The 19,287-nt window shown below is 43.2% G+C and overlaps 1 protein-coding gene across 1 annotated transcript in view; it reads left to right on the forward strand.

The window, feature by feature from the left end:
• Nucleotides 1-314: 314 nt before the first annotated feature.
• Nucleotides 315-19,287, forward strand: part of LOC124036654 (keratin-associated protein 5-1-like) — a gene marked incomplete at both ends in the record, with an annotated part of 84,068 nt that continues 65,095 nt past the window's right edge. Inside the window, one exon of the mRNA XM_046351476.1 lies at nt 315-592. Coding sequence (XP_046207432.1) covers nt 315-592 — 278 coding nt within the window. The remainder of the gene's footprint in view (nt 593-19,287) is intronic.

Here is a 19,287-nt window from a genome sequence, read left to right on the forward strand (position 1 = left end):
AATGAGAACTAGTTCTCAACAAGCCTACCTGGTTAAATAAATATGAAATAAAAAAAATAACAAAAAATAAACTTTACAATTAGTATCTGAGTATTTACCATCTTCAACTTTTAACTTTCAACTTATAATTTATTTATAAAGCCCTTCTTACATCAGCTGATATCTCAAAGTGCTGTACAGAAACCCAGCCTAAAACCCCAAACAGCAAGCAATGCAGGTGTAGAAGCACGATGGCTAGGAAAAACTCCCTAGAAGTTTGAACCAAGACACACTGTTCTTCCCCTCTCTCGCACTGTGTGTGTGTGTGTGTGTGTGTGTGTGTGTGTGTGTGTGTGTGTGTGTGTGTGTGTGTGTGTGTGTGTGTGTGTGTGTGTGTGTGTGTGTGTGTGTGTGTGTGTGTGTGTGTGTGTGTTTGTGTGTGTGTGTGTGTGAGTGTGTGTGTGTGTGTGTGTGTGTGTGTGTGTGTGTGTGTGTGTGTGTGTGTGTGTGTGTGTGTGTGTGTGTGTGTGTGTGTGTGTGTGTGTGTGTGTGTGTGTGTGTGTGTGTGTGTGTGTGTGTGTGTGTGTGTGTGTGTGTGTGTGTGTGTGTGTGTGTGTGTGTGTGTGTGTGTGTGTGTGTGTGCTGCACACACCAATCAAACAGAAGCCGTGCTAACTGCTCTGATTGAGTCTCTTTACAGGTCAGTCTTCCCTAACGGAGGCCCTGTCCACTTCCATTTACACGACGGCCTGTTGGTGTGTGTGTGTGTGTGTGAAATATTCACATTAAGTCTGACGGGCCAAGCAACAGCAACAATTACCTCCTCCATCCAGACAGGATTCCTTTGCTCGTTCTCTCTCTCTCTCTCTCTCTCTCTCTCTCTCTCTCTCTCTCTCTCTCTCTCTCTCTCTCTCTCTCTCTCTCTCTCTCTCTCTCTCTCTCTCTCTCTCTCTCTCTCTCTCCGCCAGAGAAAAGGAGGGATGATGAGAAGAGATGTGGAGGGTTGACTTCATTTTACTGTTTCCTGTTGAGGAGGAGATGCGCTGGCTATATTTGGCCATATTTGCCATGCCGTCGATGGAGTCATACACAACTCTATACAGTCAGTCAGTAGGATACACACATTCCAAAAATGAACGCAACATTTAAGCACTGTTGTCTATACTTTATTTTTGGTGTTTTTCTTGTATTTTAACATCATCAAAATTATATGCTTTGAAATAGGCCCTGAGATCAGAGACCACATTGACAACGTCTCAGTGTAGGAATGTTGACATAGGATCAGATTTGGATTTTTAGATCATATTGAATAACGTTTACATAAACAGAGGGTGATCTGATCCCAGATCAGAAAACAGTGCCTGAAGTGGACAATCGAAGACACAATCCCAACAGCGCTGACGTAGGATACATTTGGGTTTAATTTATAGTGGCATTTCCAATTTTACTAATCATTCAACTCTCTTAAGTAAGGTTTTCAAATGACTAAGTAGGTTTCCACACTCACAGAGAGTTGAGGAAACCTTGATGTGAAATCATCCTTTGACTTGTCTCTTTGACTCCCACTCCAACACTAGTGGTTGAAATTCAAAACGACTGTTCATATTCGTTGACATTAATCTGTTGTGTCTAACCGACGTTTCGCTATCTGACGTTTCGCTATCTGACGGTTCGCTATCTGACGGTTCCTTACATTGAACAGTTGCCTATAAACACGCTACCTCCTCTACCCGATGAAACTCCTTGACCCACTCCACATCTCTCTAATGGAAACAAGTTAAAAGGTACTTCTTCATTATGACTTCACCTGCTTAGGGCCCTGAGTTTTTTTTTTAAAGTCGATTAATCCCGACTTCATCTCTAATCCAATTAAACCGAAGAGCGGAGGGCCTGTCTATGCAGAACATGTTTCTAACAGGCCAACTGAAGAAAAAAAAAGACTCAGGACAGATTCAACCTCAGATATTTAATTCCTTAATCGCTTAAGGGCGCTGTCACCGATAGGGAGGAGGAAAAGGAGTAAGCAGTGCACACACACACACACACACGCACACACGCACACACACACACACACACACACACACACACACACACACACACACACACACACACACACACACACACACACACACACACACACACACACACACACACACACACACACACACACACACACACACACACACACTTCATCTACTGTACATCTTCATACAGGCCTTAATCTGTGGAATGACTCAACCATGAACCACTAGGAGAATGAGGACATACATCACAGAGAGCAGTGCAGTTTTATCAAAGAATCACTCATCCATGAAGCTCTTAATTCCCCAAAAAGAATGGATAAGATAAGCACCATATCATTTATGGATAAGACAAGCTCTGTAAAATGTATGGATAAGATAAGCTCTGTAAAATGTAATATATAATAATATATGCCATTTAGCAGACGCTTTTATCCAAAGTGACTTACAGTCATGTGTGCATACATTCTACGTATGGGTGGTCTCGGGAATCGAACCCACCACCCTGGCGTTACAAGCGCCATGCTCTACCAACTGAGCTACAGAAGGACCACAAAATGTATGGATAAGATAAGCTCCGTATCATTTATGGATAAGATAAGCTCTGTAAAATGTATGGACAAGATAAGCACCATATCATTTATGGATAAGATAAGCTCTGTAAAATGTATGGACAAGATAAGCACCATATCATTTATGGATAAGATAAGCACCATATCATTTATGGACAAGATAAGCTCTGTATAATTTATGGACAAGATAAGCTCTGTATAATTTATGGACAAGATAAGCTCTGTAAAATGTATGGATAAGATAAGCACCATATCATTTATGGACAAGATAAGCTCTGTAAAATGTATGGATAAGATAAGCTCCGTATCATTTATGGATAAGATAAGCTCTGTATAATTTATGGATAAGATAAGCTCTGTATAATTTATGGATAAGATAAGCTCTGTAAAATGTATGGATAAGATAAGCACCATATCATTTATGGACAAGATAAGCTCTGTAAAATGTATGGATAAGATAAGCTCCGTATCATTTATGGATAAGATAAGCTCTGTATAATTTATGGATAAGATAAGCTCTGTAAAATGTATGGATAAGATAAGCACCATATCATTTATGGACAAGATAAGCTCTGTAAAATGTATGGATAAGATAAGCTCCGTATCATTTATGGATAAGATAAGCTCTGTAAAATGTATGGATAAGATAAGCACCATATCATTTATGGACAAGATAAGCTCCGTATCATTTATGGATAAGATAAGCTCTGTAAAATGTATGGATAAGATAAGCACCGTATAATTTATGGATAAGATAAGCACCAAATAATAGATTTTACGTGGTGCTTATATTTTACATGGTGATTATATTTTGAATTAGAAGTTGAGCCTTACAGTATAGGTGAACGTGGACATCCAATAGCACGGTACTGATGACACTTTTGGGGTCAGAAAACCTCTGACATACAGTGGATGCTACATAGCAAACATGAGCATACATGAGCATACACGAGCATACATGAGCATACACGAGCATACACGAGCATACATGAGCATACACGAGCATACACGAGCATACATGAGCATACATGAGCAAACATGAGCATACGTGAGCATACGTGAGCATACATGAGCATACACGAGCATACATGAGCATACATGAGCATACATGAGCATAAATGAGCATACATGAGCATACATGAGCATACATGAGCATACACGAGCATACATGAGCATACATAAGCATACATGAGCATACATGAGCATACATGAGCATACATGAGCATACATGAGCATACACGAGCATACATGAGCAAACATGAGCATACATGAGCATACTTGAGCAAACATGAGCATACGTGAGCATACGTGAGCATACATGAGCATACATGAGCATACATGAGCATACATGAGCATACATGAGCATACATGAGCATACGTGAGCATACATGAGCAAACATGAGCATACATGAGCAAACATGAGCATACATGAGCATACATGAGCATACATGCAAAACACACACATGTACAGTCACACGCTTCCTGTGTTCTGTTTTGACTTGACACACACGGTCTCCTGATTGATGGATACTGTTCATATCTGGGCAACACACTCAATATCAACTACAGGGATGTCACTCGTAAGACAAACAATGCTTTTCTGGAAAGCAAGCTAAAATAACAGTTATTGTGGTAACGATGAGGTATAGACGTAATTAGTGGACGATGAATCACTGTTATTGAGACTAATATTTCCGTTGGTTCTCTTTTATTGAGGCAGCTTGATTTTTACGACCCCTCTCAAATTATCGATAATTAGTTGTTGTTTTTTTTGAAGGACAAACCCACTGTTGGTGTGGGTCCTACTGCCTGTGTGGGTCCTACTGCCTGTGTGGGTCCTACTGCCTGTGTGGGTCCTACTGCCTGTGTGGGTCCTACTGCCTGTGTGGGTCCTACTTCCTGTGTGGGTCCTACTTCCTGTGTGGGTCCTACTGCCTGTGTGGGTCCTACTGCCTGTGTGGGTCCTACTGCCTGTGTGGGTCCTACTTCCTGTGTGGGTCCTACTTCCTGTGCGGGTCCTACTGCCTGTGTCGGTCCTACTGCCTGTGTGGGTCCTACTGCCTGTGTGGGTCCTACTTCCTGTGTGGGTCCTACTTCCTGTGTGGGTCCTACTGCCTGTGTGGGTCCTACTGCCTGTGTGGGTCCTACTGCCTGTGTGGGTCCTACTGCAGGTGTGGGTCCTACTGCCTGTGTGGGTCCTACTGCAGTTGTGGGTCCTACTGCCTGTGTGGGTCCTACTGCAGGTGTGGGTCCTACTGCCTGTGTGGGTCCTACTGCAGGTGTGGGTCCTACTGCCTGTGTGGGTCCTACTGCCTGTGTGGGTCCTACCGCCTGTGTGGGTCCTACTGCCTGTGTGGGTCCTACTGCGTGTGTGGGTCCTACTGCCTGTGTGGGTCCTACTGCCTGTGTGGGTCCTACTGCCTGTGTGGGTCCTACCGCCTGTGTGCGTCCTACTGCCTGTGTGGGTCCTACTGTCTGTGTGGGTCCTACTGCCTGTGTGGGTCCTACTGCAGGTGTGGGTCCTACTGCCTGTGTGGGTCCTACTGCCTGTGTGGGTCCTACCGCCTGTGTGGGTCCTACTTCCTGTGTGGGTCCTACTGCCTGTGTGGGTCCTACTCCCTGTGTGAGTCCTACTGCCTGTGTGGGTCCTACTGCCTGTGTGGGTCCTACTTCCTGTGTGGGTCCTACTGCCTGTGTGGGTCCTACTTCCTGTGTGGGTCCTACTGCCTGTGTGGGTCCTACTTCCTGTGTGGGTCCTACTGCCTGTGTGGGTCCTACTGCCTGTGTGGGTCCTACTGCCTGTGTGGGTCCTACTGCCTGTGTGGGTCCTACTGCAGGTGTGGGTCCTACTGCCTGTGTGGGTCCTACTGCAGTTGTGGGTCCTACTGCCTGTGTGGGTCCTATTGCAGGTGTGGGTCCTACTGCCTGTGTGGGTCCTACTGCAGGTGTGGGTCCTACTGCCTGTGTGGGTCCTACTGCCTGTGTGGGTCCTACCGCCTGTGTGCGTACTACTGCCTGTGTGGGTCCTACTGCCTGTGTGGGTCCTACTGCCTGTGTGGGTCCTACCGCCTGTGTGGGTCCTACTGCCTGTGTGGGTCCTACTGCAGGTGTGGGTCCTACTGCCTGTGTGGGTCCTACTGCAGTTGTGGGTCCTACTGCCTGTGTGGGTCCTATTGCAGGTGTGGGTCCTACTGCCTGTGTGGGTCCTACTGCAGGTGTGGGTCCTACTGCCTGTGTGGGTCCTACTGCCTGTGTGGGTCCTACCGCCTGTGTGGGTCCTACTGCCTGTGTGGGTCCTACTGCATGTGTGGTCCTACTGCCTGTGTGGGTCCTACTGCCTGTGTGGGTCCTACCGCCTGTGTGCGTCCTACTGCCTGTGTGGGTCCTACTGCCTGTGTGGTTCCTACTGCCTGTGTGGGTCCTACTGCAGGTGTGGGTCCTACTGCCTGTGTGGGTCCTACTGCCTGTGTGGGTCCTACCGCCTGTGTGGGTCCTACTTCCTGTGTGGGTCCTACTGCCTGTGTGGGTCCTACTCCCTGTGTGGGTCCTACTGCCTGTGTGGGTCCTACTGCCTGTGTGGGTCCTACTTCCTGTGTGGGTCCTACTGCCTGTGTGGGTCCTACTTCCTGTGTGGGTCCTACTGCCTGTGTGGGTCCTACTTCCTGTGTGGGTCCTACTGCCTGTGTGGGTCCTACTGCCTGTGTGGGTCCTACTGCCTGTGTGGGTCCTACTGCAGGTGTGCGTGGCCAAACACCTCTAGTTTGTTGTGTCATGTGACTATCGCACCGGTTCCAATCCAAGTGAAAAAGAAAAGATGGCGTAAAGTTCCACCCCGACTTTGATTTATTTTATTTATTTGTTTTTAGAATATTTTTTAAACTCGATAAATTCTACACCCATATGTATCCGGCGCATGTGAAAATATACTCTTTAAAAAATATATATTTGCCAATGTCATTTACCAAACTCCAGGTGGTGCTATGTATGGTGAAGATAGAGATCTTTGGCCAAGTACACCAGTGGTCTTCGATATAACAATGCCTTTGTAGAAAATTCCTCACTGTAAATTACGATGGTGGGTCTTTGATGTTATGGGGCTATGTTGCTTCCACTGGTCCTGGGGCCCTTGTTAACTATTTCCACTTGTGGGAATTGGCCTGTATGGATCGGGCTAAATTTAAAACAGTTTGGAGATTATTGAGAGAGAAAAATTGATTAGACCAAAGGTGCGGAGACAACAGTTCACCTGAATCCAAACATTTCACTGTAGATTTTATTTCCATTTTACATTTACTCTACTTTTTTGCTGCATTTGTTGATAACAAAATGAGGAACTAGGAGCAAAGCACACTTGTAGATGTTTTGTTTGGAACACAGCCGTTGAGGAACTAGAGCAAAGCACACTTGTAGATGTTTTGTTTGGAACACAGCCGTTGGGGAACTAGAGCAAGCACACTTGTAGATGTTTTGTTTGGTACACAGCCGTTGAGGAACTAGAGCAAAAGCACACTTGTAGATGTTTTGTTTGGAACACAGCCGTTGAGGAACTAGAGCAAGCACACTTGTAGATGTTTTGTTTGGTACACAGCCGTTGAGGACCTAGAGCAAAGCACACTTGTAGATGTTTTGTTTGGAACACAGCCGTTGAGGAACTAGAGCAAAGCACACTTGTAGATGTTTTGTTTGGAACACAGACGTTGAGGAACTAGAGCAAAAGCACACTTGTAGATGTTTTGTTTGGAACACAGCCGTTGAGGAACTAGAGCATAAGCACACTTGTAGAAGTTTTGTTTGGAACACAACCCTGCGTCACCGACATTACACAATTACTGTTACGCAATCTGAAAACTCACCATTTTAAATCACAATCTGGGTCAGGTGGAAAGCTTGTTCTATTGCCGACATGACTAGCTAAGTTATAAAATACGATCTTACAGCGCTATGCTTTCACAAGGCGATTCAGAGAAACCGATAAAAACGTTGGTGAGCATAGAAAGGAGTTATGAGTACATTTTCTTCCAAATTAAGGCAGTTATACATTTTAAAAACATGATATTTTTTTTTCAAACCAACTTTCACAACATATTAAATGTGTGCCCTCAGGCCTCTACTCTACTACCATATATCTATAACACAAAACCCATGTGTACATGTGTGTATGGTGGGTATGTTATCGTGTGTTTGTATGCTTGTGTCTATATTTGTGTTGCTTCACAGTCCCCGCTGTTCCATGAGGTGTATTTTTATCTGTTTTTAAAAATCTGATTTTACGTTTTGCATCAGTTACCTGGTGTGGAATAGAGTTCCATGTAGTCATGGCTCTATGTAGTACTGTGGAATAGAGTTCCATGGAGTCATGACTCTATGTAGTACTGTGGAATAGAGTTCTATGTAGTCATGGCTCTATGTAGTACTGTGGAATAGAGTTCCATGGAGTCATGGCTCTATGTAGTACTGTGGAATAGAGTTCTATGTAGTCATGGCTCTATGTAGTACTGTGGAATAGAGTTCCATGGAGTCATGGCTCTATGTAGTACTGTGGAATAGAGTTCCATGGAGTCATGACTCTATGGAGTACTGTGGAATAGAGTTCCATGTAGTCATGGCTCTATGTAGTACTGTGGAATAGAGTTCTATGTAGTCATGGCTCTATGTAGTACTGTGGAATAGAGTTCCATGTAGTCATGGCTCTATGTAGTACTGTGGAATAGAGTTCTATGTAGTCATGGCTCTATGTAGTACTGTGGAATAGAGTTCCATGTAGTCATGGCTCTATGTAGTACTGTGGAATAGAGTTCAATGTAGTCATGGCTCTATGTAGTACTGTGGAATAGAGTTCTATGTAGTCATGGCTCTATGTAGTACTGTGGAATAGAGTTCCATGTAGTCATGGCTCTATGTAGTACTGTGGAATAGAGTTCCGTGTAGTCATGGCTCTATGTAGTACTGTGGAATAGAGTTCCATGTAGTCATGGCTCTATGTAGTACTGTGGAATAGAGTTCCATGTAGTCATGGCTCTATGTAGTACTGTGGAATAGAGTTCCATGTAGTCATGGCTCTATGTAGTACTGTGGAATAGAGTTCCATGTAGTCATGGCTCTATGTAGTACTGTGGAATAGAGTTCCATGTAGTCATGGCTCTATGTAGTACTGTGGAATAGAGTTCCATGTAGTCATGGCTCTATGTAGTACTGTGGAATAGAGTTCCATGTAGTCATGGCTCTATGTAGTACTGTGGAATAGAGTTCCATGTAGTCATGGCTCTATGTAGTACTGTGGAATAGAGTTCCATGTAGTCATGGCTCTATGTAGTACTGTGGAATAGAGTTCCATGTAGTCATGGCTCTATGTAGTACTGTGGAATAGAGTTCCATGTAGTCATGGCTCTATGTAGTACTGTGGAATAGAGTTCCATGTAGTCATGGCTCTATGTAGTACTGTGGAATAGAGTTCCATGTAGTCATGGCTCTATGTAGTACTGTGGAATAGAGTTCCATGTAGTCATGGCTCTATGTAGTACTGTGGAATAGAGTTCCATGTAGTCATGTCTCTATGTAGTACTGTGGAATAGAGTTCCATGGAGTCATGGCTCTATGTAGTACTGTGGAATAGAGTTCTATGTAGTCATGGCTCTATGTGGTACTGTGGAATAGAGTTCCATGTAGTCATGGCTCTATGTAGTACTGTGGAATAGAGTTCCATGTAGTCATGGCTCTATGTAGTACTGTGGAATAGAGTTCCATGTAGTCATGGCTCTATGTAGTACTGTGGAATAGAGTTCCATGTAGTCATGGCTCTATGTGGTACTGTGGAATAGAGTTCCATGTAGTCATGGCTCTATGTAGTACTGTGGAATAGAGTTCTATGTAGTCATGGCTCTATGTGGTACTGTGGAATAGAGTTCCATGTAGTCATGGCTCTATGTAGTACTGTGGAATAGAGTTCTATGTAGTCATGGCTCTATGTAGTACTGTGGAATAGAGTTCCATGGAGTCATGGCTCTATGTAGTACTGTGGAATAGAGTTCCATGGGGTCATGGCTCTATGTAGTACTGTGGAATAGAGTTCCATGTAGTCATGGCTCTATGTAGTACTGTGGAATAGAGTTCCATGTAGTCATGGCTCTATGTAGTACTGTGGAATAGAGTTCCATGTAGTCATGGCTCTATGTAGTACTGTGGAATAGAGTTCCATGTAGTCATGGCTCTATGTAGTACTGTGGAATAGAGTTCCATGTAGTCATGGCTCTATGTAGTACTGTGGAATAGAGTTCCATGTAGTCATGGCTCTATGTAGTACTGTGGAATAGAGTTCCATGTAGTCATGGCTCTATGTGGTACTGTGGAATAGAGTTCCATGTAGTCATGGCTCTATGTAGTACTGTGGAATAGAGTTCTATGTAGTCATGGCTCTATGTGGTACTGTGGAATAGAGTTCCATGTAGTCATGGCTCTATGTAGTACTGTGGAATAGAGTTCCATGTAGTCATGGCTCTATGTAGTACTGTGGAATAGAGTTCCATGTAGTCATGGCTCTATGTAGTACTGTGGAATAGAGTTCCATGTAGTCATGGCTCTATGTGGTACTGTGGAATAGAGTTCCATGTAGTCATGGCTCTATGTAGTACTGTGGAATAGAGTTCTATGTAGTCATGGCTCTATGTGGTACTGTGGAATAGAGTTCCATGTAGTCATGGCTCTATGTAGTACTGTGGAATAGAGTTCTATGTAGTCATGGCTCTATGTAGTACTGTGGAATAGAGTTCCATGGAGTCATGGCTCTATGTAGTACTGTGGAATAGAGTTCCATGGAGTCATGGCTCTATGTAGTACTGTGGAATAGAGTTCCATGTAGTCATGGCTCTATGTAGTACTGTGGAATAGAGTTCCATGGAGTCATGGCTCTATGTAGTACTGTGGAATAGAGTTCCATGGAGTCATGGCTCTATGTAGTACTGTGGAATAGAGTTCCATGTAGTCATGGCTCTATGTAGTACTGTGGAATAGAGTTCCATGTAGTCATGGCTCTATGTAGTACTGTGGAATAGAGTTCCATGTAGTCATGGCTCTATGTAGTACTGTGGAATAGAGTTCCATGTAGTCATGGCTCTATGTAGTACTGTGGAATAGAGTTCCATGTAGTCATGGCTCTATGTAGTACTGTGGAATAGAGTTCCATGTAGTCATGTCTCTATGTAGTACTGTGGAATAGAGTTCCATGGAGTCATGGCTCTATGTAGTACTGTGGAATAGAGTTCTATGTAGTCATGGCTCTATGTGGTACTGTGGAATAGAGTTCCATGTAGTCATGGCTCTATGTAGTACTGTGGAATAGAGTTCCATGTAGTCATGGCTCTATGTAGTACTGTGGAATAGAGTTCCATGTAGTCATGGCTCTATGTAGTACTGTGGAATAGAGTTCCATGTAGTCATGGCTCTATGTGGTACTGTGGAATAGAGTTCCATGTAGTCATGGCTCTATGTAGTACTGTGGAATAGAGTTCTATGTAGTCATGGCTCTATGTGGTACTGTGGAATAGAGTTCCATGTAGTCATGGCTCTATGTAGTACTGTGGAATAGAGTTCTATGTAGTCATGGCTCTATGTAGTACTGTGGAATAGAGTTCCATGGAGTCATGGCTCTATGTAGTACTGTGGAATAGAGTTCCATGTAGTCATGGCTCTATGTAGTACTGTGGAATAGAGTTCCATGTAGTCATGGCTCTATGTAGTACTGTGGAATAGAGTTCCATGTAGTCATGGCTCTATGTAGTACTGTGGAATAGAGTTCCATGTCGTCATGGCTCTATGTGGTACTGTGGAATAGAGTTCCATGTCGTCATGGCTCTATGTAGTACTGTGGAATAGAGTTCCATGTAGTCATGTCTCTATGTAGTGCTGTGGAATAGAGTTCCATGTCGTCATGGCTCTATGTAGTACTGTGGAATAGAGTTCCATGTAGTCATGTCTCTATGTAGTACTGTGGAATAGAGTTCCATGTAGTCATGGCTCTATGTAGTACTGTGGAATAGAGTTCCATGTAGTCATGGCTCTATGTAGTACTGTGGAATAGAGTTCTATGTAGTCATGGCTCTATGTGGTACTGTGGAATAGAGTTCCATGTAGTCATGGCTCTATGTAGTACTGTGGAATAGAGTTCTATGTAGTCATGGCTCTATGTAGTACTGTGGAATAGAGTTCTATGTAGTCATGGCTCTATGTGGTACTGTGGAATAGAGTTCCATGTAGTCATGGCTCTATGTAGTACTGTGGAATAGAGTTCCATGTAGTCATGGCTCTATGTAGTACTGTGGAATAGAGTTCCATGTAGTCATGGCTCTATGTAGTACTGTGGAATAGAGTTCCATGTAGTCATGGCTCTATGTGGTACTGTGGAATAGAGTTCCATGTAGTCATGGCTCTATGTAGTACTGTGGAATAGAGTTCTATGTAGTCATGGCTCTATGTGGTACTGTGGAATAGAGTTCCATGTAGTCATGGCTCTATGTAGTACTGTGGAATAGAGTTCTATGTAGTCATGGCTCTATGTAGTACTGTGGAATAGAGTTCCATGGAGTCATGGCTCTATGTAGTACTGTGGAATAGAGTTCCATGGAGTCATGGCTCTATGTAGTACTGTGGAATAGAGTTCCATGTAGTCATGGCTCTATGTAGTACTGTGGAATAGAGTTCCATGTAGTCATGGCTCTATGTAGTACTGTGGAATAGAGTTCCATGTAGTCATGGCTCTATGTAGTACTGTGGAATAGAGTTCCATGTAGTCATGGCTCTATGTAGTACTGTGGAATAGAGTTCCATGTAGTCATGGCTCTATGTAGTACTGTGGAATAGAGTTCCATGTAGTCATGTCTCTATGTAGTACTGTGGAATAGAGTTCCATGGAGTCATGGCTCTATGTAGTACTGTGGAATAGAGTTCTATGTAGTCATGGCTCTATGTGGTACTGTGGAATAGAGTTCCATGTAGTCATGGCTCTATGTAGTACTGTGGAATAGAGTTCCATGTAGTCATGGCTCTATGTAGTACTGTGGAATAGAGTTCCATGTAGTCATGGCTCTATGTAGTACTGTGGAATAGAGTTCCATGTAGTCATGGCTCTATGTGGTACTGTGGAATAGAGTTCCATGTAGTCATGGCTCTATGTAGTACTGTGGAATAGAGTTCTATGTAGTCATGGCTCTATGTGGTACTGTGGAATAGAGTTCCATGTAGTCATGGCTCTATGTAGTACTGTGGAATAGAGTTCTATGTAGTCATGGCTCTATGTAGTACTGTGGAATAGAGTTCCATGGAGTCATGGCTCTATGTAGTACTGTGGAATAGAGTTCCATGTAGTCATGGCTCTATGTAGTACTGTGGAATAGAGTTCCATGTAGTCATGGCTCTATGTAGTACTGTGGAATAGAGTTCCATGTAGTCATGGCTCTATGTAGTACTGTGGAATAGAGTTCCATGTCGTCATGGCTCTATGTGGTACTGTGGAATAGAGTTCCATGTCGTCATGGCTCTATGTAGTACTGTGGAATAGAGTTCCATGTAGTCATGTCTCTATGTAGTGCTGTGGAATAGAGTTCCATGTCGTCATGGCTCTATGTAGTACTGTGGAATAGAGTTCCATGTAGTCATGTCTCTATGTAGTACTGTGGAATAGAGTTCCATGTAGTCATGGCTCTATGTAGTACTGTGGAATAGAGTTCCATGTAGTCATGGCTCTATGTAGTACTGTGGAATAGAGTTCTATGTAGTCATGGCTCTATGTAGTACTGTGGAATAGAGTTCCATGGAGTCATGGCTCTATGTAGTACTGTGGAATAGAGTTCCATGTAGTCATGGCTCTATGTAGTACTGTGGAATAGAGTTCCATGTAGTCATGGCTCTATGTAGTACTGTGGAATAGAGTTCCATGTAGTCATGGCTCTATGTAGTACTGTGGAATAGAGTTCCATGTCGTCATGGCTCTATGTGGTACTGTGGAATAGAGTTCCATGTCGTCATGGCTCTATGTAGTACTGTGGAATAGAGTTCCATGTCGTCATGTCTCTATGTAGTGCTGTGGAATAGAGTTCCATGTCGTCATGGCTCTATGTAGTACTGTGGAATAGAGTTCCATGTAGTCATGTCTCTATGTAGTACTGTGGAATAGAGTTCCATGTAGTCATGTCTCTATGTAGTACTGTGGAATAGAGTTCCATGTAGTCATGTCTCTATGTAGTACTGTGGAATAGAGTTCCATGTAGTCATGTCTCTATGTGGTACTGTGGAATAGAGTTCCATGTAGTCATGTCTCTATGTAGTACTGTGGAATAGAGTTCCATGGAGTCATGTCTCTATGTAGTACTGTGGAATAGAGTTCCATGGAGTCATGGCTCTATGTAGTACTGTGGAATAGAGTTCCATGGAGTCATGGCTCTATGTAGTACTGTGGAATAGAGTTCTATGTAGTCATGGCTCTATGTGGTACTGTGGAATAGAGTTCCATGTAGTCATGGCTCTATGTAGTACTGTGGAATAGAGTTCCATGTAGTCATGGCTCTATGTAGTACTGTGGAATAGAGTTCCATGTAGTCATGGCTCTATGTGGTACTGTGGAATAGAGTTCCATGTAGTCATGGCTCTATGTAGTACTGTGGAATAGAGTTCTATGTAGTCATGGCTCTATGTAGTACTGTGGAATAGAGTTCCATGGAGTCATGGCTCTATGTAGTACTGTGGAATAGAGTTCCATGTAGTCATGGCTCTATGTAGTACTGTGGAATAGAGTGCCATGTAGTCATGGCTCTATGTAGTACTGTGGAATAGAGTTCCATGTAGTCATGGCTCTATGTAGTACTGTGGAATAGAGTTCTATGTAGTCATGGCTCTATGTAGTACTGTGGAATAGAGTTCCATGTAGTCATGGCTCTATGTGGTACTGTGGAATAGAGTTCCATGTCGTCATGGCTCTATGTAGTACTGTGGAATAGAGTTCCATGTAGTCATGTCTCTATGTAGTGCTGTGGAATAGAGTTCCATGTCGTCATGGCTCTATGTAGTACTGTGGAATAGAGTTCCATGTAGTCATGGCTCTATGTAGTACTGTGGAATAGAGTTCCATGTAGTCATGGCTCTATGTAGTACTGTGGAATAGAGTTCCATGTAGTCATGTCTCTATGTAGTACTGTGGAATAGAGTTCCATGTAGTCATGTCTCTATGTAGTACTGTGGAATAGGGTTCCATGTAGTCATGTCTCTATGTGGTACTGTGGAATAGAGTTCCATGTAGTCATGTCTCTATGTAGTGCTGTGGAATAGAGTTCCATGTAGTCATGTCTCTATGTAGTGCTGTGGAATAGAGTTCCATGTCGTCATGGCTCTATGTAGTACTGTGGAATAGAGTTCCATGTAGTCATGGCTCTATGTAGTACTGTGGAATAGAGTTCCATGTAGTCATGGCTCTATGTAGTACTGTGGAATAGAGTTCCATGTAGTCATGGCTCTATGTAGTACTGTGGAATAGAGTTCTATGTAGTCATGGCTCTATGTAGTACTGTGGAATAGAGTTCCATGGAGTCATGGCTCTATGTAGTACTGTGGAATAGAGTTCCATGTAGTCATGGCTCTATGTAGTACTGTGGAATAGAGTTCCATGTAGTCATGGCTCTATGTAGTACTGTGGAATAGAGTTCCATGTAGTCCTGGCTCTATGTAGTACTGTGGAATAGAGTTCCATGTAGTCATGGCTCTATGTAGTACTGTGGAATAGAGTTCTATGTAGTCATGGCTCTATGTAGTACTGTGGAATAGAGTTCCATGGAGTCATGGCTCTATGTAGTACTGTGGAATAGAGTTCCATGGAGTCATGGCTCTATGTAGTACTGTGGAATAGAGTTCCATGTAGTCATGGCTCTATGTAGTACTGTGGAATAGAGTTCCATGTAGTCATGGCTCTATGTAGTACTGTGGAATAGAGTTCCATGTAGTCATGGCTCTATGTAGTACTGTGGAATAGAGTTCCATGTAGTCATGGCTCTATGTAGTACTGTGGAATAGAGTTCCATGTAGTCATGGCTCTATGTAGTACTGTGGAATAGAGTTCCATGTAGTCATGGCTCTATGTAGTACTGTGGAATAGAGTTCCATGTAGTCATGTCTCTATGTAGTACTGTGGAATAGAGTTCCATGGAGTCATGGCTCTATGTAGTACTGTGGAATAGAGTTCTATGTAGTCATGGCTCTATGTGGTACTGTGGAATAGAGTTCCATGTAGTCATGGCTCTATGTAGTACTGTGGAATAGAGTTCCATGTAGTCATGGCTCTATGTAGTACTGTGGAATAGAGTTCCATGTAGTCATGGCTCTATGTAGTACTGTGGAATAGAGTTCCATGTAGTCATGGCTCTATGTGGTACTGTGGAATAGAGTTCCATGTAGTCATGGCTCTATGTAGTACTGTGGAATAGAGTTCTATGTAGTCATGGCTCTATGTAGTACTGTGGAATAGAGTTCCATGTCGTCATGGCTCTATGTGGTACTGTGGAATAGAGTTCCATGTCGTCATGGCTCTATGTAGTACTGTGGAATAGAGTTCCATGTCGTCATGGCTCTATGTAGTACTGTGGAATAGAGTTCCATGTAGTCATGGCTCTATGTAGTACTGTGGAATAGAGTTCCATGTAGTCATGGCTCTATGTAGTACTGTGGAATAGAGTTCTATGTAGTCATGGCTCTATGTAGTACTGTGGAATAGAGTTCCATGGAGTCATGGCTCTATGTAGTACTGTGGAATAGAGTTCCATGTAGTCATGGCTCTATGTAGTACTGTGGAATAGAGTTCCATGTAGTCATGGCTCTATGTAGTACTGTGGAATAGAGTTCCATGTAGTCATGGCTCTATGTAGTACTGTGGAATAGAGTTCCATGTAGTCATGGCTCTATGTAGTACTGTGGAATAGAGTTCTATGTAGTCATGGCTCTATGTAGTACTGTGGAATAGAGTTCCATGGAGTCATGGCTCTATGTAGTACTGTGGAATAGAGTTCCATGGAGTCATGGCTCTATGTAGTACTGTGGAATAGAGTTCCATGTAGTCATGGCTCTATGTAGTACTGTGGAATAGAGTTCCATGTAGTCATGGCTCTATGTAGTACTGTGGAATAGAGTTCCATGTAGTCATGGCTCTATGTAGTACTGTGGAATAGAGTTCCATGTAGTCATGGCTCTATGTAGTACTGTGGAATAGAGTTCCATGTAGTCATGGCTCTATGTAGTACTGTGGAATAGAGTTCCATGTAGTCATGGCTCTATGTAGTACTGTGGAATAGAGTTCCATGTAGTCATGTCTCTATGTAGTACTGTGGAATAGAGTTCCATGGAGTCATGGCTCTATGTAGTACTGTGGAATAGAGTTCTATGTAGTCATGGCTCTATGTGGTACTGTGGAATAGAGTTCCATGTAGTCATGGCTCTATGTAGTACTGTGGAATAGAGTTCCATGTAGTCATGGCTCTATGTAGTACTGTGGAATAGAGTTCCATGTAGTCATGGCTCTATGTAGTACTGTGGAATAGAGTTCCATGTAGTCATGGCTCTATGTGGTACTGTGGAATAGAGTTCCATGTAGTCATGGCTCTATGTAGTACTGTGGAATAGAGTTCTATGTAGTCATGGCTCTATGTAGTACTGTGGAATAGAGTTCCATGTCGTCATGGCTCTATGTGGTACTGTGGAATAGAGTTCCATGTCGTCATGGCTCTATGTAGTACTGTGGAATAGAGTTCCATGTAGTCATGTCTCTATGTAGTGCTGTGGAATAGAGTTCCATGTCGTCATGGCTCTATGTAGTACTGTGGAATAGAGTTCCATGTAGTCATGTCTCTATGTAGTACTGTGGAATAGAGTTCCATGTAGTCATGTCTCTATGTAGTACTGTGGAATAGAGTTCCATGTAGTCATGTCTCTATGTAGTACTGTGGAATAGAGTTCCATGGAGTCATGTCTCTATGTAGTACTGTGGAATAGAGTTCCATGGAGTCATGGCTCTATGTAGTACTGTGGAATAGAGTTCCATGGAGTCATGGCTCTATGTAGTACTGTGGAATAGAGTTCTATGTAGTCATGGCTCTATGTAGTGCTGTGGAATAGAGTTCCATGTAGTCATGTCTCTATGTAGTGCTGTGGAATAGAGTTCCATGTCGTCATGGCTCTATGTAGTACTGTGGAATAGAGTTCCATGTAGTCATGGCTCTATGTAGTACTGTGGAATAGAGTTCCATGTAGTCATGGCTCTATGTAGTACTGTGGAATAGAGTTCCATGTAGTCATGGCTCTATGTAGTACTGTGGAATAGAGTTCCATGTAGTCATGGCTCTATGTAGTACTGTGGAATAGAGTTCTATGTAGTCATGGCTCTATGTAGTACTGTGGAATAGAGTTCCATGGAGTCATGGCTCTATGTAGTACTGTGGAATAGAGTTCCATGTAGTCATGGCTCTATGTAGTACTGTGGAATAGAGTTCCATGTAGTCATGGCTCTATGTAGTACTGTGGAATAGAGTTCCATGTAGTCATGGCTCTATGTAGTACTGTGGAATAGAGTTCCATGTAGTCATGGCTCTATGTAGTACTGTGGAATAGAGTTCCATGTAGTCATGGCTCTATGTGGTACTGTGGAATAGAGTTCCATGTAGTCATGGCTCTATGTAGTACTGTGGAATAGAGTTCCATGTAGTCATGGCTCTATGTAGTACTGTGGAATAGAGTTCCATGTAGTCATGGCTCTATGTAGTACTGTGGAATAGAGTTCCATGTAGTCATGGCTCTATGTAGTACTGTGGAATAGAGTTCCATGTAGTCATGGCTCTATGTAGTACTGTGGAATAGAGTTCCATGTAGTCATGGCTCTATGTAGTACTGTGGAATAGAGTTCCATGTAGTCATGGCTCTATGTAGTACTGTGGAATAGAGTTCCATGTAGTCATGGCTCTATGTGGTACTGTGGAATAGAGTTCCATGTAGTCATGGCTCTATGTAGTACTGTGGAATAGAGTTCCATGTAGTCATGGCTCTATGTAGTACTGTGGAATAGAGTTCCATGGAGTCCTGGCTCTATGTAGTACTGTGCACCTCCCATAGTCTGTTCTGGACTTGGGGACTGTGAAGAGACCTCTGGTGGCATGTCTTGTGGGGTCTGCATGGGTGTCTGAGCTGTTTACTAGTAGTTTAATTAGACCCCTGGTGACATGTCTTGTGGGGTATGTATGGGTGTCTGAGCTGTGTGCCAGTAGTTCAAACAGACAGCTTGGTGCATTCAACATGTCAATACCTCTCACAAATAGTAGTGATGATGTCAATCTCTCCTCCACTTTGAGCCAGGAGAGATTGACATTCATATTATGAATCTTAGCTCTCTCTGTACATCGAAGGGCCAGCCATGCTGACCTGTTTTGAGGCTATTGCAATTTTCCTAAGCCCCTCTTTGTGGCACCTGACCACACGACTGAACAGTAGTCCAGGTGTGACAAAACTAGGGCCTGTAGGACCTGCCTTGTTGACAGGGCTGTTAAGAAGGTAGAAACTAGGGCCTGTAGGACCTACCTTGTTGACAGGGCTGTTAAGAAGGTAGAAACTAGGGCCTGTAGGACCTACCTTGTTGACAGGGCTGTTAAGAAGGTAGAAACTAGGGCCTGTAGGACCTACCTTGTTGATAGGGCTGTCAG

This window comes from Oncorhynchus gorbuscha, linkage group LG05 (genome assembly GCF_021184085.1).
Source record: "Oncorhynchus gorbuscha isolate QuinsamMale2020 ecotype Even-year linkage group LG05, OgorEven_v1.0, whole genome shotgun sequence".
NCBI lineage: Eukaryota > Metazoa > Chordata > Actinopteri > Salmoniformes > Salmonidae > Oncorhynchus > Oncorhynchus gorbuscha.